The 27,240-nt window shown below is 34.9% G+C and overlaps 1 protein-coding gene across 1 annotated transcript in view; it reads left to right on the forward strand.

The window, feature by feature from the left end:
* LOC150075298 (nuclear transcription factor Y subunit alpha-like) overlaps window positions 1-25,647 on the forward strand; it is a 111,979-nt gene extending 86,332 nt beyond the window's left edge. Inside the window, exons 8-10 of the mRNA XM_090388293.1 lie at window positions 11,120-11,317; window positions 23,968-24,027; window positions 25,462-25,647. Coding sequence (XP_090244419.1) covers window positions 11,120-11,317; window positions 23,968-23,979 — 210 coding nt within the window. The 3' untranslated portion in view covers window positions 23,980-24,027; window positions 25,462-25,647. The remainder of the gene's footprint in view (window positions 1-11,119; window positions 11,318-23,967; window positions 24,028-25,461) is intronic.
* The last annotated feature ends 1,593 nt before the right edge of the window (window positions 25,648-27,240 follow it).

The following is a 27,240-nucleotide window of genomic DNA, read 5'->3' on the forward strand; positions in this document are numbered from 1 at the left end:
TGACGGCCAAGAGTAGCAAATCTACACAACTGTAAAACACACAACTGTTTCTGTCTGAGCATAAAAGATATGTTCACTTGTTACTTAAGCAGTGCAAATGTGTAATTCAACAAATTTCTTTTTACATTCCTAACTACTGATGGATGCATATGAGTGTAGAGGGAGCCACAAGAAACGCTGGATCTAGAAGGCATCATGCCCTCTCATAGCAGTGTGTCAGTGTTGCCAGAGCTTTAGTGGCATGGTACTACTCCTCATCATCTTTGAGAGTGCTCTCTCAAACCTCAATTGTACAGTGTACCAGACTCTTCCTGCATTGTTTACATTATATCTTGCTGGTAATGGAATATTCCAGGATGATAATGCTGCTGTACAAGGTAAAGATTGTGCTTGGATGATTTGAAGAGCACTTGGAATATACAGAATGTCCCAGAATTCTAGTCCATGGACATAACTATTCAATTCCTAACAAAATTTTAAATCAAAAATATTTTTTGTCAAAATTGTGTCCAAAGCATTGTTTTCTCAGAAAATGCATTGAAACTTGATATGGCAACACTGTATTGTGGGAAGGCTGAAGTAAAACATTTCTTTTTTGCTCTTCATTGTTCTTTGTTTAATTGCACATTTTTTTTTTAAAAAATGTATTTTTCTTCCATTATTTTTGATTCTTCAATAGATTTTCATTTATTATGGATTTTCTACAATGGATTTTCATTTATTATGGATTTTCTACAATGGATTTTCATTTATTATGGATTTTCTACAATGGATTTTCATTTATAAATTTTACAATATATAAAATACTACAATTAGGAGTATTTACAAGATATACAAAATATGTATGTAATATTAATACAGTAAACCCCCGCTATTCGCGGGGGTTACGCTCCTGAGAAATGCCGCGAATACCGAAAACGCGAATACTGAGTTATGGCTCCCATAGTAATAAACGGGTTCTGTTCCAAAGTATGAAATATATAAGAAAAACTAGTCTAAAATTTTGTCTATGTATGTATTATATGTACCTTCATAATATGACTATGTACATAGACAGTACGTAGTGAAATGCAAGCATGTGGCATCGAAATGAAAATAAGAAACAATTTAATATTAAATGTAATATTTATTGGAAATTTCAAACAAATCTTTCAAACCAGCGCCTTTGCTAGCTAAAAAAACTTATCCCGCCAGTGCTATCACCAGTTTCGCTAAAGTGTTGATAAAGGAGTTTTGCCTTTTCACGAATGATGAGTGAACTTAATGGAATTTTATTTTGAGTTCGGTCTTCTATCCACAGATTTAAAGCCTTTTCCGTTTTTTCTAATTTAACATCACGAGTTACAGAGCAAATTTTTGAAGCAATTAGCGCATTTTCACGGACACTACGGCGGATTTTTTCTTCCGATTTCTAGATTGATCGTACCGTTGACTCATTGATTTTATAATGTTTTGCCACTGAGTAGACACTTTCACCATTAGAAATTGTCTAATAACTCAATTTTATTCACTAATGTCATCACCTTCTTTCATCTTTTCACATTTCCCTTGTTATTCGTAGCCATATTTTTGTATACGGGTTAGAAAGAACTTGTCCACAATAAAGTCACTTTCTTCCGTTAACACACTGGAAAAAGTCTGTTTTACACTGCAAAATGGTAGATTTATCACTTTTGTAAGTGATATCAATTTATAAATTTATTCAATTTATAAGCATATAAATTAAAAGCAAACGATGAAACCTTCCATGACAAGCGCATAACACATACTGAACAAGGAATAGCGAGAAACATCCACGCCGGGAGTTTGTCAACCCTCTCCCCCCACCCACTGAGCGCTGTTTTGACCGGGAAAGATAATTTAGCCACGCCCATGTTTTTTTATGGCGGAAAATGTTCACGGCGCTTTAAAATTCACATTTTTTTTAGGTTTCATTTTATATTAAATCAGAGACCGCGAATACAGATACCGCGAATAGCGGGGGTTTACTGTACATTAAATTAAAAAATAAAAAGTCAATCATGAAAAATATACAATACCCAATGAAGAAAGAACATCAATTAGAGATATCTTAGAGTAGCTCAAAGTTGCTGCTGTTGGCAGCTATGCATGCTTTTAAATATCACTGTATTACTTCTACTTAACCCTTAGCAACATTTTTGCATCAACAGATGCAATGCATGCATGGATATATGCTATCAGTTCCAGAATGTTTTCCATTTGGCCTCTGTTATATACCACTGAATTTAACAGGGCCATCACACCCAATCCACTGACCTGGAAATATAGCATTCAAGTTGAGGGAGCAAGTAGGCCATCACTCAAGTGACATTGTATAGCCATACCACAATGCACCACTATACATATTCCAGGTGATATCATCCCCTGGAATATGTATAGTGGGATGTCTTCCAACAGATTTGGAAGCACATCACAAAGAAAAATGTGGTAGTGTGTCCACACAACCTTTGAGGAAGTAAATAGGGAGTCTATGATTTTATTGCTTAAAATTACAGCCCACAACAGTGATTGCGCACTGATCCTGGTATGCTCTTTCGTATATTGCATGCAAGTGCCAATTTATGCTCATTATACATGGTAAACACTCCTTCTCTAGAGAATGCTGCCCCATCACTCTGCCCTATACGTAAAATCAGGATCCTCTTCCCATACCAAAATCCAATCACAAAACTTTATTCTGTGATGAAAACCTTGTTATAGTTTGCATGAAACACACAACTTTAATTTTGAAGTACTTGATAGAACAGGGTCATATATTTCTTTGAGATCTGTTTGATTGATATACTTGGATTTTTACAAACCCCTTCATTTACTTTCTGTTTGTTATCTGGTATTCTTATGTTTTGATTGTGCCCCACATTAACTTGTGTAGGAGTTGCCAATTGCTCAGTTTCACAAGGCTGCTGGTCTAGCTGTAAAAATACATATGCTGAGTGTAGGTGTCCATGAAAATGTTCAACAAACAAATCACCATGTGATTTTGATATACATCTACACTCTTCAGAAATAAGGTACACATGTTCATTAAAGTTGTACTCCATTTTCATTCTGAGAGAGAGAGAGAGAGAGAGATAGAGAGAGAGAGAGAGAGAGATATTTGTAGCAGATCATACCCTTGACTACTGTTTAAATTTTTTTTTCACTGTTAAAGGCACTGGTTTTCTAACTAACCAAGTGCCACCTTTTTAATCTCAGCAGTATTCTTAACAAAAACTAGTAACTCAACAAACAAAAAGCATGTTACTTAGCCTTCCCACCATACAGTGTTGTCATATTGCAGAGGTTCCCAAACTTTCTCGGTTCACGGCACCCTTAGTGTCCGAGTAATTTTTTCATAGCACCCCTAGGCCAAAATAAATACCTAACACAGTGGTTTTTGACCTTTTAATATATATCTATATAATAATTTTATTCTTTATATAGAGGTACTAAATAAAGATCAATTATAGATCACCACAAAATTAAAAATATATGGTACAATGGATACCGTACACCTTTTTATAATGAAATAAATGCATAAATTTAAAAAATAAATAATAATAATAACTTTAAGTAACTTAAACCCAAATTACACGGCACCTCAAGAATGTTGTTGTGGCACCCCGTTTGAAAACCATTGTCATATCATCTTAACTTTAAATGCATTCTTTGAGGAAATGGTCAGGTGAAATTTTGTAGTTCTTGGATTTGAATCCAATCAGGAACTTTGAATAATTTGAAAAGACATCTGGAAGAGTAACAGAGCTGTTGATAAATGAAGAGCTGAAGTTCTAAATGTCCTATATGCCTGGACAAAACTTAACAGGAGAAACAAAAATAAACCAAATGACTTATTTCCCTTTAAAGGCAGATTCTCTATTTTTTATCAGTTACAGATGGATATTCTTGAAATGTTTAGCATAATTTAAGCTTAATGGCTTAATTTCTGAGAATGTTATGGAATATTTATCTTATGTGTTCTATGTGTCAATAAAAAAGACCTATCACCGTTACCAAGTGCCAGGATGTTCAGACTTAAAATTTTTCTACATGCTAGTGATTTCCTTGTGTAATACCTCACAGAATAATTTAAATAAGAATGAATAAACAATAAGAAGAACAGAATATTAATCTAAGAAAATTGTGTTTTATTGAAAAATTGTCTTTTTGAGAAACAAAAATTAAAAATCTGTTCTTTGTATTTTGCACAAACTAAAAACATTATGGCATATCACACTATTAATTCAAAAAGAAAATTATGAAATTGTTATAAAAATAGTAGTTCCAAAACTTATGTTTGCTGGCTAATCAAGGCCTGAAAAAATTCCTGGGTGTACTCTAATTATGCAGTCAAATCCTTTTATCTTATCGGCTGACATTCTTGAAGCCTCTTTTTGAATAAAAGCTATATTTCTCACATCCTGAATAGTCTTTCCCTTTTTGAGAATATTTTGAATACTCAATTATTAATAAAAATTGTTAATACCAAAAGTATTCTGTATGAGAATACTTTGGGAAAATTTGTATGGGAACAGAAATACTGGAAATACATTACATTCACTTATAAAGTCAAAGTCAAAAATTTTAATTCTTTAGTTGCATTTTAACAGGAACCATAGAATGAACTTTCCTAGCCTCGCAAATAATTTCCATCACATCATCTGAAGCTGTGCCTTGAGGACAAACTTGTGTCTTGAAGCAGCTCCATGCTTGTCATGAATGCCATAAGAAAAATCATGGTTCAATTTTTATTCTGCCCAAAACAATCATCAGACCAAATAATCAAATTTTCCCAATGTATCTTGTATCTTTCCTTCATTGACAAGATTAAAAATGCATGATGAAATATCTTTTCTTTTTTCTTTTTTCTTTTTTTTTTTTTTGCCCCTGGAAGCAATCACTTTGGGCCAAACATTCTTGAAAGCTACATCATTGTCAGCTAGATGAATACAGAAATTGTAGCAGCTTAGTTGTCTGCTACAGTGCATATTTGAATATGTCAAAGTGGATAAAGGAATCACTTGCTGTAAATCTATTGAAAACTGAATATGGATATCCAGTTAACTTCAAATCACTGTGATCTTTTTGCATATCAGTCAATGCTTTTCTGTACTTGTGGTGATGCACATCCAGTTCAACTTTAGTAGCTTTTTTTTTTATACATCATTATTAGCTAAACCTGTAGCATTTAGCAAGTCTCAAGTTGCACAGGTGAAAACTTGTGGTGAGTGAAATGACAAATCAGGAAAATCTTTTTTGAACACAGCTCGGTAAAATTTTCCATTGACAATAATCTGGATTATCTTTTTAAAAAACTTTATATAACCTAGAAACACAGAACTTAAGTAAGATTTTTTTTTTTTTTTTGTCTTTGCTCTACCATAGTGACTTTGTTCTTTGGGCAAAGAATTTAGGTGAGCTCTTATGGAATTATGGTCATCACTGGTAAACGTTTGGTTTCTATGATTTTCACCTCTTTTGCCTTTGTATATTGATATTCCATTTCTTTTTTCTTTCTTGTAGTGTCTGAAGAAATCTGTGCTTTAAACCTAGAGTTTCTTTAAAAGTTTTCTTACATACCTCTTTCATTGACCCATCAGAACAAGGTAAACAATAGTTTACAGTATACTGATGTTTACTGTCACAAGGGTTGTATATTTTCCATGTTGTCTTTTATTCTTTTAATATAAACAATAATCCTAAAATGTTCCTTAGGCATTTTCAGAATTCACATTATTATAATCCTTGAACAACTTAATCCTCCATTTGTGTGAGAAGCATTTGCATTCTTTTTTTACATTTGCAAGAGTCCTGAAAGAAAAAAACAAAAGAGATAAAAAAATTTTGTTTTCAGTTGGCATAGAATTATTCCACTTTGAAAAAAAAGGAAATATCCATAATAAAAATGCAAAATCTAATAAAACAGCAAAATCTAATAAAAAGTGCTTTTAAATGAAATTTTAAACAAAATAGTTTTAACTAACCTTTAATAGGGTACTGGAAGAGGTACAACCATCTCCTTATTTTTGCTTTTTAACATATGCTTCTTCACTGAGCCTTGCTTCTGCGTGGGAACAAATAGGAACATAGGAACAAATTCTAAACTGTTCCATCATTTTTCCTATGTTTTGCACATTTTCTTTATCCATTTTACAATAAACACTCTTAACCTAACAATTCGACTACACTCAAATCAAAACACTATAAATAGTTCAACATGTAGTTTGCCACTGCTACTAAAATCACGTGGTAACTAGAATGCTTGGAATGAACACCTGTTGTGGACATTCAATGTCCTCCACCTTTGACTTCCAGTGAAATTCAAATTATTGGCAGGAGGAACTTAGAATGCATAGAGGGTATTAGCATTGGCACATAGGATATTTCCTTTTTTTTCCAAGTCAAAAACTGATTTTAGCAAAATTTGGCACAGAAATGTTTGGAACTTCAGCTCTTCAAATATATTAATCCTAAGATATATTAATCATACTCTTATGGCAGTTGACTAACATTACTAGGAACAGCCACGCATTCCTTTTGATATTTACACTGGTATTCAAAGAAAGTGCATCACTTAGGAATTTCACATTTCTAACCCTTTTTCGCGATGATATGTTACGTTAATGACTAGCATCACAAATAGAAATATAAACAAAAGATATTTATTAATAGTTAAGGCAAAGCTAAGTAATATTTGACAGGTGCTCTCAAAATATTCCAAAATGAGCATTTGCAACCTTTATACAACAGTTTTGGTAAACATGACAATTATGGCTGAAATGTTATCAGAAGCCCTCAGTTTGCTTCAGTTTATCATTTTAAATGGAAAACAAAATGAAAAGTTCACCAGGTGCAAAGTAATATTTAGTTGAACCACCTCCAGCTCTGATGACAGCAGCACACCATCAAGGCAATGACAAGATCAATTTCTGAAGATAATCAACTAATAGTTCATGGTTCCAAACATGAATTATGGCTTCCTGAAGTTCATGAAGGGTCTTTGGTTTCTATCTGGCAACTGCAGATGGTGCCTCCGTAGCCAGGTGGGAAGGAGCAGCAGTGCGTAGTACACGCTTCTTGATTAGACCGGGGTTCGAGCCTGTTACCACCAAATACGGAGGATGCGGAAAGGTCAAGGAATGACCACCGCATATCCCGGAGCAATATGGCCTTAGTTGCTGATTCTCCTAAAAAAACCAAATAACAATGAACAACAACTGCAGATGCCACACGATGCCAGCAGTTCTCTATAGGATTCAGGTCCAGGCTATTTCCTGGCCAGCTAAGAGTTGTAATGGACCATTCTTCCAATCATTTTTCCACCTGTATAACAAATGTAAACACATTACTGTCGAACCTCTAATGCAGAAATGAAACTAAAGTAACTACAGAAGTGCCTACTTACACTTTTCGCCTGATGACAAGGAGCAGAGTCGTCCTGAAAGATGCAGTTACTTGGCAGGTTGAAATGGTCTCTAATGGGTGGCAGCAATTTGCCTCCAATATAGCCAGGTATCCACTGGCATTTATGGAACCTTTTATAAACTGCAGGGGAGCTACTCCACAATACAAAATGCACCCCCATATCATTTGGCTGGTAGGGAATTTCACTGTAGACACCATACAGTCTGGATGGTATTCTTCACATCTACGGCAAATCATTTGTCTGCCATCAGAGCCATGCAGGTTGAATTTCTTCTCATCTGAGAAAATAACTGAATTCCATTGCTTGGGGGTCCATTTGACATGCTCCTTACACCAAATTAATGAGGCCTTTTTCATTTATTTTTTTTTGTGTGAGGAGGGGCTTCTTCTTAGAATGACGAGCTTCAAGTCCATTTTTGAAGAGGCGTCTTCTGACTGTTAATGCACTTGCTACCCTCCCATATGTTCTTCTCATTCTTTTTTCAGCTCAGACGAAGAAGCTTTACGGTTTTTAAGGCATAAGCGCTTCAAAACGCGGTCCTGTTTTGCCGTAGAGACTTGTTTGCATCCGGTTCCTTTTTTCCTATCAGCAGAACCAGTATTCGTGAGTTTGGAAAGAAATCTACTCGCTGTCAACTGATTACAAGACACTCTATAAGCAATATGATGGTAAGAACATCCATCCTTAAGTAAAGCAACAATAGCACTCTTTCTTCCTGGCATCAACTGCACGTAACTCTCCATCCTGACACAAGCAAGGAATGATTGCAATTCTTGCAGAGTATGCTTATATAGCTGAAAGTAACAGCTGATGCAATATTACATCACCACCTATGCTTGTAGATCCTATCTGATGCAATCTGTAAGAAATATTGCCATATACTTACGTTATTTAGCCGACAATTACAATTTTAAGGGTGATGCACTTTCTTTGAACACCAGTGTATGTTAAGAAGGAATGATGCATTTGTGACTATCATCCAAGTTTCTTGCGACGACCGACTAACTGGTTAAAATAAATTTTATTAAAATAAAAATGATATGCCTCTTCATCAGCCTCATGCTGATGAAGAGGCCTCGGCTATAATGCAACGTGATGCACAAGGCCTGTTTTCTAAAGCATTTGTGACTGTTAAAGGAGGATCAGCTCACTGTTAACTGCATTATGTAATGTTTTGATAAGATAGTGTATGTTCTTTACTGGGCTGTTTTCCACTCCTCAGTATTGTGATATCCAGATTTCACTGTTCCAACAAAAGAAAGCCAATTAATAAAGGCTTCAGTTCACTCTAGTCCTCAAGCATCAGTGAGGGCATTATTAGATTATTTACCTTCAAAGCATTCAGGATTTGTAGTAGTCAAGATCTAGAGGGCAAATTATACCTTCTAAAGAGTATTATGTGCATTATAGCCTAATTTGCTGATGCACCAACAAATCTAACAACAACAACAAAGAGTATTATTATATATTGTATATTGCAGTGGCTGATTAAAAGTTGTCTGGATGAAATTATTCCCACAGCCTTTCATTTGCTTCCTTTCTGATATCATTCCGTATACCACAATCGCAATGCCATTTCTTGGGTTACACTTTCTCATGTGGTTAATGCTTATGAATTAAAAAAAAAATGTTCTTGGAGATGACATCACTTATAATTCCCCCTGAAGTCAGCTGAGCTTCAGTCTGTTGCTTGAAATACCATTGTTACCTAAAGTATCACTAGGCAATGATCACTGAAATAACTTGAAATATTGTTGGATTAATACATTGGATCTGCTCCACATGTATGGGAGAGAAACCATCACTTCCTGCCTTGATTTGTCCTTAATATTATTTATTAGTGCTCTGCTAAACCAACCATGAATAGAAACTAAGGCCTTAACCAGACATGGTTCATTCTTTTATAAAAAAGATCATTCCATCCAAAGTTTTTGATTTCAGTATATCTGCTTTCTCCTATCATAGTATAGCATCTTCCATCCAGCTCACTCTCAGACATTGAACTTCTTTTTTTTTTTTTTTTTTTTTTGTTATTTCCAGCACTGATAGCTTAGTTCACTGCCTGTTAGATATGCAGAACTCGTAGGTAGCATAGTGGTTATAATCATCATCGTTCCACACTGTGTAGAAAAGGGTCAGAGTTTGAATCCCATCAATGATGCAAAGAATTTTATGGGATTTTTTTTTTCACTGTGCACAAGAGTAGCAAGGTTTTTATCTTGGAAACTGGTTTTTTCATCCAGAAAAAACAAGGACAAACTGATCAGAGAAACCAAACAATATACAGACAAAAATACACTGCTTGGGTAACCTGTAACTTACATACCTTTGTCTGCTGGATGCCACTTACAGTGGCAAGATTTCACTGTATTGAAAAGTGGAACAGACTGTATGCATGCTCCTTACCTACAAAGTGACCTTCCACACTTCATGCACATTATTACTCTTCTGTCAACTGAGTATTTGGTGCAACACTTAAAAAAAAAAAAATGCTGAAATTCTGCTCTTCGAATATTTGTCCTAACATCTAAATTATGTGTGGCTGTGAATCAATATTTATTCTCCTCCTGCATTGTAGACAATAGAACTGAAATAGAAACATTGATTTCCTAATATACTGTTTATATCAAGTAATTTTTTCATGCCTTTTATCTGTACTGTGTAGTTTTGGTGTTTCATGTAACTTAGAATTGCTGATCTGCCTTCATATTTCATTCTGATTAAATCCACTTTTTTTCCAAAATAGCATGTAAATACTGTAATTAGAATTTATTAAACTTTTTTTAATAACATATATGAAGCTGTTATCTCAATGTGATTTTTGCAGAAAATTAGTTTATTGAGCTCTGAATAAGGGCCATTATCCCCTATATGTTTCAACATTTCTGAAACAACTTTGGGATTCTTTTCTCAACAGAATAAAACAGGTAAAACAAAGGAACATTCAGTCATGATACGATTCTGAAACAGTTAACATTTATTTCAGATTCTCAGTTTCAGTTGATTTTTCAAGATCTCACTATGGTCAAATGTTCTTTAGTTTTACTGTTTTTTCACTTGACAACAGAATATCAAAGTGGGTTCAGAAATGTTGCCACTTAAGCAAAATTTAATATGAAGTATGTGACACTAATTAAACTGCAGGAATTCTTATAAAATGAATTTTATTGTGTACAAAGGATTGTAGTTTACTATAAGTAAGCTAAAAACTCCCACACAATACAACTACTTAAAAATTGGCAGTGTTTCTGGATTTAATTTTTTGAATTGTCATCAAACCCAATCAACAAAGAATGAAATCCGAAACTGTACACAAGAAAAGCTCAGTTTTCTTCTCTTTGCACATATAATTGTATTGTGTGAGAGTTTTAGCTTGTTGTATTAAATTGTAATCCTTTGTACATAATGAAATTCTTCTTATAAAATTTTTCATTGGTTGATTAGTGTTATTAATACTTCTCATTAATCCTTTTACAAACAACCATGTTAAGTCCTTTTCTCAAGGAGATTACATTAAGCAGATTTGTTCATTTAATTGAAATGCTGGATGTAGGGGAATAGTGATCCTTATTTAGAGCTCAATCGATTAGTTTGCTGCATTCATGTGGAGAGAGTATTTATCTTTATTATTAAAGAAATCCATGTAATGGCATTTATTTGGCATATTAAACTTTTTTTTTTTTTTTAAATTAGAAATATCTTCACGAATCTCGACATAGGCATGCAATGAATCGGATACGTGGTGAAGGGGGTCGGTTTCACTCTGGTTCAAATAAGAAGCTAGATATTAGTGCACATATAAGAAGTCAGACATCATCAACAGAATCCCAAACCAATTCAGACTCCGATGGGATGGGCACTAACAATGGTATTTCTGGATTAGGCATTGAGGTAAGATAATACAACTGTATTAGTTATTTCTAGCCTATAACAAATCAGCTGAATATTCAAAAGGCATTTTAGAATGTTTTAGTTCTCCACTTAAAGAAAATATTCATATGGAAATGTTATGTAATATTTTCATATTAAGGGAATATAAGTAACTGCTGTTAATTTAACTTGCAAATACGGTTATGTTGAGAAGGAGGAAAGGGTCTAAATTTTGAATTTCTAGAATAATAAAGTGACACAGAACAGAATTGTATTTTGATAATGCACTGAATTATTGAAGGTTAGTAGAAAGATTCAAAAAATTTTAAAGTACAGTTAGCATCTTCAAATCACCACAAACCATCTATGCATTATCACATTATTTCACCTTTTCTAACAAGAATTCACACTATCATAAGTTCCTTTATGCATATGGAATGGATGACCAGAACTGAGGATGCCATGTTTCCATTGTGTATCAGAGCTCATCATTAAGCTATTAATACCCAGTGCACTGAATAAACGCGCCTCCGTAGCCAAGTGGGAAGGAGCAGCAGTGCGTAGCACACGCTTCTTGATTAGACCGGGGTTCGAGCCCGTCACCACCAAATACGGAGGATGCGGAAAGGTCAGGAATGACCACCGCATATTCACGGAGCAATATGGCCTTAGTTGCTAATGCTCCTAAAAACCAAATAACAATAACAGCACTGAATAAACCGTTTACTATAATTTGGGAATGGCTATACATAGTGATTATCCATAGATTAAACAATGTAATAAAGCACCCTTATGCCATGTGAATGGTTCAGGGTTAGTTTGTTAAGTGCTTGTGACATAATTACAGTAATACTGATACAAAGGCAAAGTTTCAGAACCTCTTGCCAAATCCTATTATCAGACCAATGGATTTGCTAAAAAAACAAGGTAAAAGGGGGAACAAATTAATTTCTGAATATATGGCAGAAGTTTGTTAAATTATGAAAGTTAATGTGAAAGCTAACAATTAACTTAGTAGTCTAATAAAATAAAACAAAATATAGCTGATACCAGTACCTCACTCCTTGGTTATCAAACTAATATGCTGCCTAAGTATTTCAAGTGCTTGTGCTTTTGTTTTGCTTCCTTGTTTAATTTTAGCTCATGTATTGGTTTTGATGATAGGATCCAGTAAAAATTCTGAAACATCACCTCTGTATAAAATTTGGTGTAATTAGGTCACAAGCACTTAGTGGACTAACTTTGAACTGTTCACATAGAATAAGAGAGTTTCATTTCATTTTTTAATCTATAAACCATACACAAACCAACTCTTCTCAGAGTATAAAGGAGTGAATCTTTTTCTCTGTAAATCAAATCAAGTGCCAGGGGTAAACAGATCTATTTTCAATCAGTTGGAGCCTAACAGCTGTGCTGAATTCACAGATCCAAGTTTCTTAATACATCAGTCAATTCGGTTTGCCCTTATAAAATGTTGTCTTCTTTGATGTGGCTTCAATTTTGCCAGTACTTTTAAATTCATTGTGCTTACATGGGGAACAGTCTGCTGGAAATATCACAGTTCTGATATAACTGCAATTAGTACTTTCTTAACTCTGGTGGATAGGACAAATAGCTGATTGCAGATTTGAATATTGTATTGTGCTTTGTTCTTGCTGCTGTATCCTGTGATTATGCATGTGCACAGAGATGGCAGACATAATATAAGGCCCCATGATTTGTCTTGGTCACCAATTCTAACCGAAAATAAGCATGATCATTTTCTTGTAACAGTCAGTGATTCCTTATATCTGATTTTGTTGTATAAAATTTCCACAGGTGTAGCCTAAGTAATCTGGGTTGTTGATGCATTGATGATATAATTAAAACTCCTGTGACACTTCTTCCTTTTCTGGAAAACACAATTTGTGATATATTCTGTATATTGAGTGAACAGTTAGGCTTACTAACTTAATCACCTTCAAAGTACCTTTCTTCTGCATGTACACACACACACACACACACACACACACACACACACACACACACACACACACACACACACACACACACACTTCTCCCAAGTTTGGAGACATTCTTTAAAATCATGTTTATTTTAGCATGTGTAGGACCATTTCAGCCCTAAAAAACCCTGTCTCTTTGGAAAGAATGTTTCCAGAAGTCAGAGGAGTATGCTGCATGACTGTAATTTTTTTTGCATCCAAGAAGTGCTGAATTGCCATTGCCATGTGACTGAGCATATTGTCATGGTGCAGGATCCAGCCAGTCTTCCATTTTTGAGGTACCCTTTACCTCACATTCTCATACAAATGTGTCAAAACCTGGTAAGCAGCAGTAATGATTTTCCCCCTAGTCACAAATTCGTGTTGCACTATGTCCTCATCGTCGAAAAAAAATTATCAGCATGACTGATGGATTTTACTGCACAAGACTTCTTGGGCTGTGGGGACATTTTTGTGTGCCATTCAGATTATTCCGCCTTGGTCTCAGGGGTCGTAGGCAAACACCCAACTCTCATCCCTAGTGATCACTTTTCTTAGGAATCTTGGAACCCACATAGAATTTTCAAACAAATCACCTGCAATGACTTTCCTGCAGTTTATTTGATTGTCCAATTGCAAGCATGGAACAAACTTTGCACGCACACGACACATCCCAAATCTTGTGTGGGGATTGTGTGTACCGAGCCTACAGACAGTCCAGCCTCATTAGCAATCTCAACAAGTCATTCACCTATCATTTTGCAAGAGTTCCTTCATGTCATTTTGTGACATCGAAGGGTGTCCACTGCGAAGTTCATCTTCCAGTGTTTCCTGTCCATAATTAAACCACTTGAAAACTGCTGTTTTCTTCAAATAACATTCTCCATAAACTTTCTGTAATGCTTACTGCAATTCTGTTGCACTTTTTCCCAAGTTTAAAGAAGAACCTAATGTTAGCACTCTGTTCAAACTGTGACATTCCACAATCAGTCAGTTGTGACACAAGAGTGAAGTGGTCAAGCCGGTTCCCACTTGTGCATGCGTGCACACCAAGGTCAACCAAGCCCAACAAAACCTTACAGCCATAGTGCGAACCATTTAAATACCAATGTGCAATTCCAGGAACCTTTTGAACGTACTGTATACTATCACAAAACCAATTTATACTCAACTTACATGTATAAAAATGGAGTGGCATATCTCATACCATGTTGGAAACAACTGTATTTACACTGTATTTTCAGCCATACACTGAAAAAAGTGTGTATTCCAACTGCAGAATGAGAATTAACAGTAAAACTACTAAGATCATGGCCCACATGAAGAACGTTATTAACTGTTTGATCATACTGTTATAGCTCAACAGTTTAATAAATTTAAAGCTGCTATCTGAAACCTTGCCTATTTGTTTAACACTGACAGATACCAATGATTTCCCTTTGCATGAAACATATCTGAAGTTAAAATGCAGAAAAGTTGAGTCTTTTTTGAGTTATGCATATAGAAATGACCTATATGCATAACTCAAACTAGAACTTTTTTGAGTTATGCATAGCCGACCGGGCTAGCCAGGTGGGCAATGTGCCTGCCTGGTAACCCAAAGGTCGCGGGTTCGATTCCCGCCTCGGGCTTGGATCAAAGTACTGCAAAAACCTTGGAATGTGCATTATGGCCACAGAAGCCTATGCGCCAACAACTACCAAAAAAAAAGAGTTATGCATATAGGTGGAGAAACTTTGGTTCCTCCAATGATAGAGGCTGACTTTTAGCTGTCGCAATTCCGGTTCTGTCATATCAGTTTGCCTCCTGATGATTATTAAATGTTGAAAAGGATATATTAAGCTATATGATCCTCTCTTTTTTTTTTTTTTTTTTTTTTTAATGCACTGAGAACATTACATGGGAACTTTTAAATGAAGTTGATGAAATTATGGTCTGTATAACACAATTTTCACCACGTTTATTTATATAAATTAGTATCCAGTTTATTAACTGTAAATATGGTAAATACAGTTACGTGAGTGCAACTAATTTAAGATCCTAACCTAAGTACAACCCCTCAACTAAATAACCAAATTATGAAGTGATATTTCTGAATCACACATGGCAATCTATCAGGCCATAAAGGATGATTAATACAGACTGAAAGGAATGACTATTGTATCTGATGAACTGTGAAGACTCTTAAATATAGATATCTGATTATGTCAGTTTTATTCTCTTTAAAGTTTATGATTTGTAAGTTTACTGTTGTTTTTCTTTTGTCCTTTTGATTTTTCACTATTGGAGTTATATGCTCACAAAAAATAATGTTTAGTCTTCCTATTATGGATTTTTAATTTGTTCTTATTATAAATCTTAACACTGCAATGTTATTTCAAGCACATTTTCTATTAATGCTGTGTAATTTTCTGTTTTAGTTGTCATATTTAATAATTTATTCAAATGATATATTCCTGACACTTCTTAAATGGTGAACTCTGAAACCTCGTTTAATTTTTTTTTTATCAGTGTTCATGACTTTCTGATGGCTAGTAGGGCTCTTTATTTGAGGCAATTGATCATTTAAAATAATTTTATTTTATTATTGTCATATCACAATTTACGTGAAAAGAACAACATAATTGCATATTTCTTGACTTTGAGGATCCTGATGTTGAAACTGTGAAAGTGATCTGAATGCAGTTTTTTATTATGAATCAGTTTTTTGTGTTTTTTTTCCCCTTCATAAATGGGGTAAACAAGAAAAGCTATTTCAAGAGCCTAAAGATATTTTATTTTTTTATATGTATACAAATTAAATATATTGATGTAATATTTTGATTTTTAAACATGTTACTGAAGTTAGTTTACCATAATAAACTGATTCACAACCAATGAGAAGTAACACTAGGTGGCAGATGACTCTCATCAACCGGTGCAATACCACCACTTTGCTTATTGGATGCTTGAAGTGGTGAAACCCATGTTTAGTCTCTAGAGCAAAGTTTCTGGCATCTCTTCCCCTTCTCCCTCAACCCATGCAGTAGTACTAATGCTAACCAAGTACCTACTAATATAAAATAGCACTAATAATAAGTGGTAGATGACTCTCATCAACCAGTGCAATACCGCCACTTTGCTTATTGGAGGCTTGAAGTGGTGAAACCCATGTTTATTCTCTAGAGCAAAGTTTCTGGCAACCCCCCCCCCCCATACTTCTTCAACCCATGCACAGTACTAAGTACTATAGGTTTGATGCCTTTTATGTTTGGGGTTTTTCATAAAAAAAAAAAAATATATATATATATATATATATATATATATATTACAGAGCAAAGTTACCTGACATGTCAGTTTATTCCTTATAATGCTTAACAGTAAGAAATGCTCTGGATGACACTCATTGGATTGAAAGCCTTCATCCTGTTATTCCAGTGTAATCTCAATTACATACTCAACATCTGAACAGCTACTAGTTGTACCCTATTTCTGAGTAAATCATAATTCTGGAAGAATTACTTTATTTAGATTGCCACAGTTATAGGTTATATTGAATACGGAATATGACAAATTAAAATTTGCCTTCAGAATTTATAGCAATATATAAATTTTTATATAAGACTTGCTTATGCAATTTACATAAAGTTATATCAATCACTGACCATACAGATAAATAAGGTACAGTTAAAATAAGTACAATCACTAAATAGCTTTTCATAATGTATTTACCTTCTTAGCCTAACCTTTTATGCACTCCAAAAGCCACTTTTAAGTCCTATTTCTCTGATAGCATCATATGGCTGATAAGCAATTTGCAGCATATAGAAGTTTAGGCTGAAAACTACCTAGCATGTTTTGCAATTAGTTTTATTTTAACTGATTTTAGCATTGTGTATTTATTATAAATGCGGGATTTTAATTTTTAATATCCAGATTTTATTTTATAATAAAACTTCATTTATAGAAGGTGGCTATTAAATAATGAGACTGTTGCATTAAAGTAAATATAATGAAATATATTATACCTGTCAAGTTATCCATGTCAAAATAATTGCCTTGGGCTTGCACAATTCCATACATTTCTTCCAAGCACAGAAACATTTCTGGAAGTCATCTTCTGTAAGGCCTTTTACACTTTGGTCATTTTTTCTGAATATCTTCAATGGACTGAAAATGGAGTCCCTTAAGTACACTCTTCAGTTTAAGAAAGAGAAGTCAGTCACAAGGGGCAAGGTCTACCAAGTAGGGTGGGTGTTTACACACACAGGGATTTGCTTTTTGGCCAGAAACTGGCAAATAGAGAGCACGTCTGTTTGCCAGTTTCTGGCAAACAAATGAATGCTGGAACATCCAACCATCCTTCCATAATTCAGGTCTAAAGATATTTTATTTTTTCAGAACTTCAGTGTAGTATGTTTGATTGACAGTTTCATTTGGCATGACATATTCATCCTTAATAATTATTTTAAAATCAAAGAAAACAATAAGTATGGTTTTCATTTTGGTTTTTGACATTCTTGCTTTTTTTTGTCATAAGCACACATGATCTGACCATTTGTTAGACAAATATAGGACCATGTTGAAGAAATGTTATGAGTTAGGCCAGAATGTCGGTAATTCTGCCCAGACGCGATAGGAGGGATTATATGCTTGAAAGCCTTGGGGATTAACTCGAGACTGGATGGACTCTGCAAGACTTTTGGAGGGAAATTTTTATCAGCTTACCCACACTTGTAGGTAGAAGGAATCTGTTTTGTAGAGACGGAATACATTTAAACAAAGGTGTCCAAGGCTTTTTGCCAGTGTTGACCAATTAATGATATTGCTCAAAGTAATGCATGCATCTACCTCAAGATTTCTTGTTTGTTACTGCAACAGATCATATTAGCAAGATTTTGTGAGGGCAGAAACATTTTAAATGAGTGTGTGGCCAATGCCGGGGAAGCAAGCTTAAATAACTTCAAGGGGTGTGTCAGGGCCTGTCTTAGGCCTAGGCATGTGCCTAGGGCCCGTACTTTAAGGGGGGGCCGTAAATGGCAATGGAAGCACCAAAATTGGCGATATCCAGTAGAGTAATGCCAAGCATGAGTGCTCATGTTCCTTATAAAATTTGCAAATAAAATATACGGCCACTCCCTGATTAACATAAGGGTTGCGTTTCGCGAAACTCTGCTTAAGTTGGAATTTCCCCATGCTTGTGCAGCACTTGCAACTGTGCTTGCTGAATTGATTGAATCAAAAAAGAAATGTTCGAAGAACATGCGAATTTTATTATTTATTGTATTTATTAAATTTTTTATCTTGTGTGCAGGAAAAATTACAAAAGCGTATAATTTATAAACTTTCAAAATTATAAAATTACAAAAAGAGAGAGGAGACAGGCATAATGTCAGTAAGTTTTACCTCTCAAGCATCGTTGCCAGAATTGACGTCTTCGGCTGATAAGTACGCCGCTGCGGAAGTTGAAAGCTGTGGAGATTTAGAAGGGGTCGGCTGCTCAAACTTATGAAAGAACATATTAATGGATGATTGGATGGTGGCTTTTTTTTGTTTCATCGTAGATTTCTTTGTAGCAAGCAAGCATATCATTCACCCCTCTGTTAACTTTTAAGAATCGTTCACTGTCAGGTTCCATCTCTCTGGTGATGAAGCGTCTTGGCTCCTCATTTGGTTCATCTTGGGCTTCGTCAGCATTTTCTTCTTTCACTATTGCTGCCTGCAAGTCAATAAGTTCTTCGTTAGATAATTCCTTTTCTTCTTCTATTAACTCCTCCACTTCTTTGGCAACAGCCTCCAACTGAAGTAGCTCTGCAACTTTACAAACCCCAGGGCTCACATCTGGTGAGTATGGGCTTGGTACACCCAGGGTCCTGAACTGGATATCATCATTTTTCTCTCTCTCTCTCTCTCTCTCTCGGTAATTCAAAATTTTTTTTTTTTTGGTTGGTGCAGCATAAGCCTCAGGTTTCCTTGCATATGGCTAATAATAATAATCTTATCTGTAACCTCGGTGCCTCCGTAGCCAAGTGGGGAGGAGCAGCAGTGCGTAGCACACACTTCTTGATTAGACCGGGGTTCGAGGCCGTCACCACCAAATACGGAGGATGCGGAAAGGTCAGGGAATGACCACCGCATATTCCCGGAGCAATATGGCCTTAGTTGCTAATGCTCCTAAAAACCAAATAACAACAACATATCTGTAACCTCTTCATATGATTTGTCTTTTCAAACCTTTGGAGCCTTTTATGTGCCGTGGGCATATTTTGTTCCATGCGCCACTTAAACAATTTTTAGTAATTTTTGCCCAGGCATTATTAATAATGTTTAAGATGGTGTGGTAAATATTGTAAGATTTCCAAAATCTCTTAATGTAAAATATTTTTTTCTCCATCTACTGCAGACAACGCCTAAGCAAATGTTGTACGTAAATAGTATGCTTTTAAATTCAAAATAACACCCTGAGTCTTAGGTTGGATGAGTGAAGTCGTGTTTAGCGGTAGAAATATGACTCTCATGTTTGAATTGAAATCATCTAGATTTCAATCTAGATGATTTCAATAGGAAGCAAAATCTTGAAAGGAACATTGTTGTGTTTACAATATTTTCAACCTCGGGAATGTAGCAGCATTTAAACCAATCCTCAAAGTGAGATATTCTTATCCATGCTCTCTGGTTCGATCGAAAATGCACGGATAGGGTGGCTTTATTGACCTCTTAAATGCACAAGGATTTCCAGTACACAAGCAGTGGTATATTAATCTGTAATCTTCTACTGCATTAGCTCCAATCAAGAGCGTGGCCCTATCTTTTGAAGCCCTGAAACCTGGCATTGTCTTTTCCTCTTTGGCAATGCATGTTTGATCCGGCATTTTTTTTTTTTTTTTTTTTTCCCAATACAGAGCAGTCTCGTCAACATTAAAAATTTGCTGCATTAAATAGCCGCCTTCATCAATAATTTGTTCCAACACATCACAAAATTTCTCTGCAGCTGCAGAATCGGCACTGGTGACTTCACCGCATACTTTAATGGTTTGGAACAAAGCAATGCTTGAACCTATTAAACCATCCGTTGCTTTCCACAGACTTGGCTTGGGGTGCGCCGTACTTATCCTTAATATCTTCATAAATGCTTCTTACTTTTGCTTGAATGGCCATTGGACTCAGGGGCACTTGCTTCTGAATCTGATTTTCCATCCATATTATTAATAGCTTTTCCATCTTCAATATAGCACCTGAACGCTGTTGATCTTAAATGCGTTGATCCTTTAACATGTTCTTTTATACACGCACTGTCCCTTAAAATAGTATTCACTGTTGAAGCAGCGAGACCCAACTCCCTTGCAATAGATGACAAACTTTGTCCTGCTTCGTACTTCTTAATCATTTTCATCTTTATTTCTAAATCAATTTTGTTTCATTTCCTGGCACTGGCAGCACTTGCACTTTCCATTGGTCCCTTTCTCTTCATCATTGTAATATGTAAATAGGGATGAAGAGAAGTTTCTGAAGATTTGTTTTTTAAATGATTGAAGATTTCAGTGAAGGGGAACATATTTCACCATAATACCATAACATAAAAACCCACAGAATTCCAGTTATTGGGATTATCGCAAATGCAATAAGATCGAGTTTACTACCCGTTTATAATAGATTGCACTAACAAAAAAGCTCAATAAACTGGAAAGTGCAAATTGTTTTTATTGTTTTATGGTAGTGACCTCCAGAAATGTGTTTTAGAAAAATATCACAAAGGCATTCAAAATTGATTCTTATAATGGAACATATGATAACGATGAAAGTGTAGTGCAATTTCCATTATAAATATAACCTTTTAGAGAGATAAATAGCTTAGTAATATAGCAAAATTTTCAACTTCCAAGGACTTGGAACGAATTACAAAAAAAAAAAAAAAAAATGTTATTGTGTTCACAGTACGATATTTTCACAATACCTCCATTTATCCCTACAGATGCAAAATACATTTCCATTTTTTTCAGTTTGTGCCAGCTGGCAAAAACTTGTGTAAAGTTGAATTTCCATAAGTCAAGTATTACGTAAGTCGGGGAACCAGTACTTTGTAATGTAGCTTCTAGTCAAAATTGGCGTGCCATCAATATGTTCAGATTTGTATATATTTCCTTAGAAATATATACAAATATTTTCTGCAGACCCTACACCCTACTTTAATAGTAAAAAAATAGGGCATAGAGTCCCTCAGAAAATTAGGATTACACAATAAATATAAAAATGTAAAGCAAATAAATCTGCATGTATTTCTAAGGAAATATATGCAGATTCGTAGGATCTGCAGAAAATATTTTGCCTAGGGACCAAATATGTTTATTATCAATCATAATACACATTTTTACAGGGACCCCAAAAAAAACTTTTGCCTAGGGCTTGCATATCCTCAAGTTAGGCCCTGGGATGTGAGGGTAGTTAACTATATAAGAACACCAAGTCTTAATTGTTTATACAGTAATGTCAGAAGTGTTGTCAATAAAATGCGTGAATTTGAACTGCTGGTTAGGACAAGTAACACTGACATAATAGGGCTAAGGAAGCATGCTGCCACCCGGAAATAGGGGATGATGAGTTTCAGTACCATAGGTACAATGTATTTAGGAAGGATAGGGCAGATAGAAAGGGTGGTGTGGTCATGCTTATCAAAAGCAGCCTAAGCATGACAAAAGCTTTCCCTGATTCAGAAGTTTTGCATGCTAATATAGAATCTGTATGGTGTGAGATAGTTGGAAGCAAAGGTATAATGAGAGTGGGAGTAATCTACAGTCCAGGTGATTGTGAAGATTATGATGAGATCCTCCACATGCAAATGGAGTGGGCAAGTAAGTGTGTCTTATTATGGGCGATTTTAATTTTCCTCTAATTGACTGAAGCAAATGGGAAGGAAACTCAACACGAGGGACAAAATTTTTAAATCAATTAGATGATTGTTATTTGTATCAATATATCAGGGATATTACCAGGGAAAAGAATATTCTAGACCCGATCATAACCCATGAACCAGATGACATAATAGGGCTGACAGTACAGGAACCAGTAGCAGGAAGTGATCATGGAGTTTTACAGTGGACAGTGAAGAGAGAAGTAAAGTGCAGCCATTATCAACCCACTGCAGGATGGAAGCCTCCACAACAATTCATGCTGAGGGAAACGGACCATAATCTGCCACGCTGGTCCAGTGCGGGTTGGCAGATCGACCATATTCAGCAGTCAGGGGCTTGAACTCCGGTCTACTCAAAGAGCGTGTGCTACTGCACTCCCGCTCCTGACCACTCGGCTACGGAGGCCTTCGAAGAGAGAGAGGTAGCAGTAGTTAAAGGCAAAGAAAAGGGTTATGATTTCAAGAAAGGAAATTACGACGGCTTAAGGTGCTACATGTTCTCTATTAACTGGGTAGATATCTCTCAGAGAGCAAATACAATTGAATTATGATATACCTTTAAAACATTAATCATAGAAGCCTTGAATGCATATATACCATTAACAAAATACTCCATGAGGAGGATTCCATGTTAGATGAATAATGAACTTGCCAGATTACATGAGCAGAAAAAGATGGCATGGAAAAGTTACAGAGCAATAGAAAATACTGAAGCCTATAACAGCTACAAATTGATCTGTAATAGTGCTACAAATTGATCTGTAATTGATCTGAAATTGTTAGCTGGCAAAGGCAAATTATGAGAAATCACTGGCAAAGAGAGCAAAGAGTGGGGATAAGGAATTCTTCACATATGTAAATGCAAAGAAGAGGACAAATCAAATCGGACCCTTGCAGATGAGCTCAACAAGTTACTTTGCATTGATATTTACAGAAGAAAAACCCTTTATGTTAGAACTTTATGTTAATGAGAAATTATGGGAGTAAAGTTGAAAAATATGAAATTAAGGATGTTAAAATTTCACATTATTTAATGAAAAAACTTTCCCGCCTACAGATGGTAAAGCTCCTGGGGTTGATGGCATATACCCTATAATTTTAAGGGAAGCGGCAAGTGCGTACACTGAACCATTGGGGCTAATTATCAGAGCATCACTCGACTCTGGAGAGATTCCTTTGGATTGGAAAAGTGCCAACATGAGCTGGATTTAGGGAATAATTTTGACATTGTTTATTTAGATTTCAGCAAAGAATTTAACTCAGTCCCACATGAGTGGTTACTTTATAAGCTGAAAAAGGTTGGAATCACAGGGAAAATCCTTAGATGGATAGCAGGATGGCTTCAGGGAAGGAGGCAGCGGGTTGTGATAAATGGTTATTCCTCAGATTGGGTTAATGTACAAAGTGGGGTTCCCCAAGGATCAGTATTGGGACCACTGTTGTTTTTGATTTTCTTAAATGACATTGATGAAGGGATAGAGGGCATGATGTCTAAATTTGCAGATGATATAAAGATCGTTAGAGTAGTTAATAATTAACCCCAAAGGTTTTTTGGGTTAGTGCTTGGTGTGTAGTGGCTGGGCATGCAGTCTTGTTATTTAATAGCCACACCTCATATAATGTGGTCTGTGACTGGTAGAAATTTCCACAAATAAGTTACCCAATCTTCAGGGCTTCTTTTATATCCTCAGTGTGCAAAAGATGTTTCACTGATGAAATAAAATAATATTTTCTTAATATTTTAATGTTTTATTTCTTAGAATTGCATAACTAATACAAATTTTTAATATTTATTTTTATAGTTGACTCCATGAACTCAAATCTACAAAGAATATTAAAGAATATTGGAAATTTTTGATAAGGTTAGATTTTTATTCCTTGTATTAAGTTTATCAAAAAATTGAATTTTTAAATAAGCAATTTGGAAATACTCCAAAAATAATAGTTTCCATAACATCATTCCAATTGTAAATCAAACAGTGAACTCTCCAATCACAGGTTTCTCATGTATGGAAAATGTTTTGTGCCCATACTCCACTGATCATGGGACAAATGCTCTGTCATTTGCATTGACCTTGAAAACAACCTTTTTAACTCACCTTTCCTACCAATAAGTAGTATGTTATTACCATTGAAGTTGAATGTATAGACCACAATATATACAGAAATCGCTATTGATTTCTATATATGTTATGGTCTGTGGAAGAATAAATACATGGCCACCCATCTCTTGTATGAATAATTAGTTTTTATATACAGTATATTCTAAATTGCATTGTTTAATTTTAAGCTAAATTATATACAATTCATTTTTAATTAATTTATTTATAAACAACACTTTCACCTCAAAGTTGACCTTGTAATAATTAGATACACATTAGTAGTGGCATATAATGCAAGAAAGCAAACTTATACAACATCACCAAAAAAAAAAACACACATACACACTTTCCATTTCACTTATCCCTTCGCTCCAAAAGTTTGTCTAGTGCTTCCTTGAATTTATTTAAGCTATCAACTTCCATAATGACAGATAGAAGTTTGTTCCAGCAATTAACCACTTGCTGGCTAGAGGCAAATTTCTGCACATCTATTTTGCAGCCGTCTTTCCTCAATTTGAATTTATGCCCCTCAAGTATGTAATTACAAGAGGGAGAGTCCCATCAGCATTTAGATTGCTCAAACCATTCAAAGCCTTAAACACCCCAGTCAGATCACCTTGCAGGTGCCTAGTCTTCAGATTCTGCAATTTGCAAAACTGAAGCCTTTCTTGGTAAGGGCGCTCCTTTGTTTCCCTCACCAATATCATTGCCCTTCTCTGTACTCGTTCGAGCAGCTCTACATTCTTCCTAAAATGAGGCCTCCAGACCTGTATGCAGTACTCCAGTGTAACATGACCATTGCCTTATACAAAGGGATAATCACTTCCTTATCCCAGTTAGCAAAATTCCTGTATATCACTGACAAAACCCCATGAACTGTCCTGGCAGCCTGTCTGCACTGCTCAAAGAACTTCATATCTGACTGCACAATTATCCCCAGGTCTTTTTCATTCTCCTCTACCCTGATTGCATACCATACAGTTGGTACATTATTCTGAGGTTACTGCTACCCATATGGAATTCTTTTCATTTGTAAATGTTAAACTTCAGTTGCTACTTCTCAGCCCATCTGCCTAACTTTTCTAGATCCACAGAGTACTATAGCTATTAACAATCTTTAATTAAGTTTATTTAAATATATATCTATTTATTTTGTTCAATAAATATTTTTAATGAAAACATTATTATTTTCAGCCCATCTACATTACAGTAATCGACTAGCACTATGCCCCAGAGTCTTAAAATGCAAGAACTGATTTTGTCAGAGACATGGATTCTGTCAGATTGCATTTATGCATATCAGTGTTACTGTATTATTAGAACAGTCTGTCTGTGGTTGGCATCAGGAATGACATCCAGCTGTAAAACTCAGTTTGTCATCAGCAGACCTCGAAAAAAAAAAATAATAATAAATAAATAAAAAAAAGACTAAAAGTTAGGGTGTTAATTACTGAAAGAAACAGAAAAGAAGAGGAAGAAAGACATTTCTGTACTCTTGCTAAAACGGGAGATGAAAGAGAATATTGAAGATCCACCATCCTTTTTTAAAAGACTTTAGTTTTTATTGGATATTACCATTCCACTTGTGAATAATAAAATGGCAAAAATATTTCTCTTTTTTTTTTTTTTTTTTTTGCATTTCATTTTTAGAAATATAAGGATTCTGATTCATAGCCAAAGATTTATAACAATTCATTTGTTAGATTGTCGTAGATTACAGAATCAAAAAGATTACTACATCTAGAATATTTTTTACATATAATAAATATTTAACAAGGTTATTTATTTTTCTTTAAATTTAAATTTCATGTGAGACTGTGATTCTTTGATATTGGTCATTAAGAAATTAGTTAATGTGAGGGTGATAAATTTGAATGTCTAATAAACTGAAACTGTACATAAGAGATGTATTCATGTAATAGATTCCTATGCCCAGTATTTTTTTTTTTTTTTTTTTGATAGGGAAGATAATATCAAAAAAAAAAAAAAAAAGTGAAAATATGATCTCTAGATTTTCCGAAATTTAAAAAAAATGGAAGTGCATCTTTAAAACATCAGGATCCTTCGGTATTATGGTTATCTCGTTCTGAAAGCTTAGAATTACTTAGGACTGGAAATTTTTCTTATGAATGATTCAAAATTGTTTCAAGACAGTGGTGCAAAGTAGCTATGTTGGGTGGCTAATTGTGTCCACCAGTACAGCATTTTATACTATTCAAACAATGAAACAGTCTGGTCATAATACATCCTGAATATCTGGGTTTTGCCGTCCTTAATTTTGAAACACTGACCAGGAGGGCAGCTGGTCAGTGGCATCCACTGCCTCTTGTTAAGACTGCTCTGTGTAGCCTAGATAACAGATGTTATCAGTCACTGTTACAAATGGCCCATTGGCTGGAAAGTGTATACCACACATGTGGCATAGTTGTAGGCTTGAACCCACAGCACATGAACCTTTGTATCTGTTCATTACCACAAGGCTATTGCCTGGTGTGTAAAAATACCCAGTTTGAATTATCCCAAATAATAGTTTTTCTTATGAATTATTTAAAACTGTTTTAAGCCAGTGATGTAAAGTAGGTATATGTGATATTTTCAAAAGATAGTACCATATTGACCTATTCGTATATAAATAATAAATTTTCTTACAGTTTTGATAATGGCAATCAAACAAAATCTGAAATCTGTTGGCAGTGAAATTCTTGAATGCAACCTTTTATAATTATATCTTTTACATAAGTTATTGCTTCTATGTCATTTTTTTATTTTTCAGTTGTAGAATTGCTCATTCAAGTAACCGTACATTTTCTTTCAGTTTTGATATCTTACATCTAAAAAGTGGTTTGGCTATGTTACATTATTTTAGCAGTTTTGTCATTCCTGCCTTGCTCTTCCCCCCTCACTTCCTTTTTTTTTATTATTATTTTTATTTGTTTATACTATCATCATGTATTTATTACTGTTGTACATATA

Source organism: Mastigoproctus giganteus, chromosome 14 (assembly GCF_048544385.1).
Source record: "Mastigoproctus giganteus isolate SK-2022 chromosome 14, ASM4854438v1, whole genome shotgun sequence".
In the NCBI taxonomy this organism is placed as follows: domain Eukaryota; kingdom Metazoa; phylum Arthropoda; class Arachnida; order Uropygi; family Thelyphonidae; genus Mastigoproctus; species Mastigoproctus giganteus.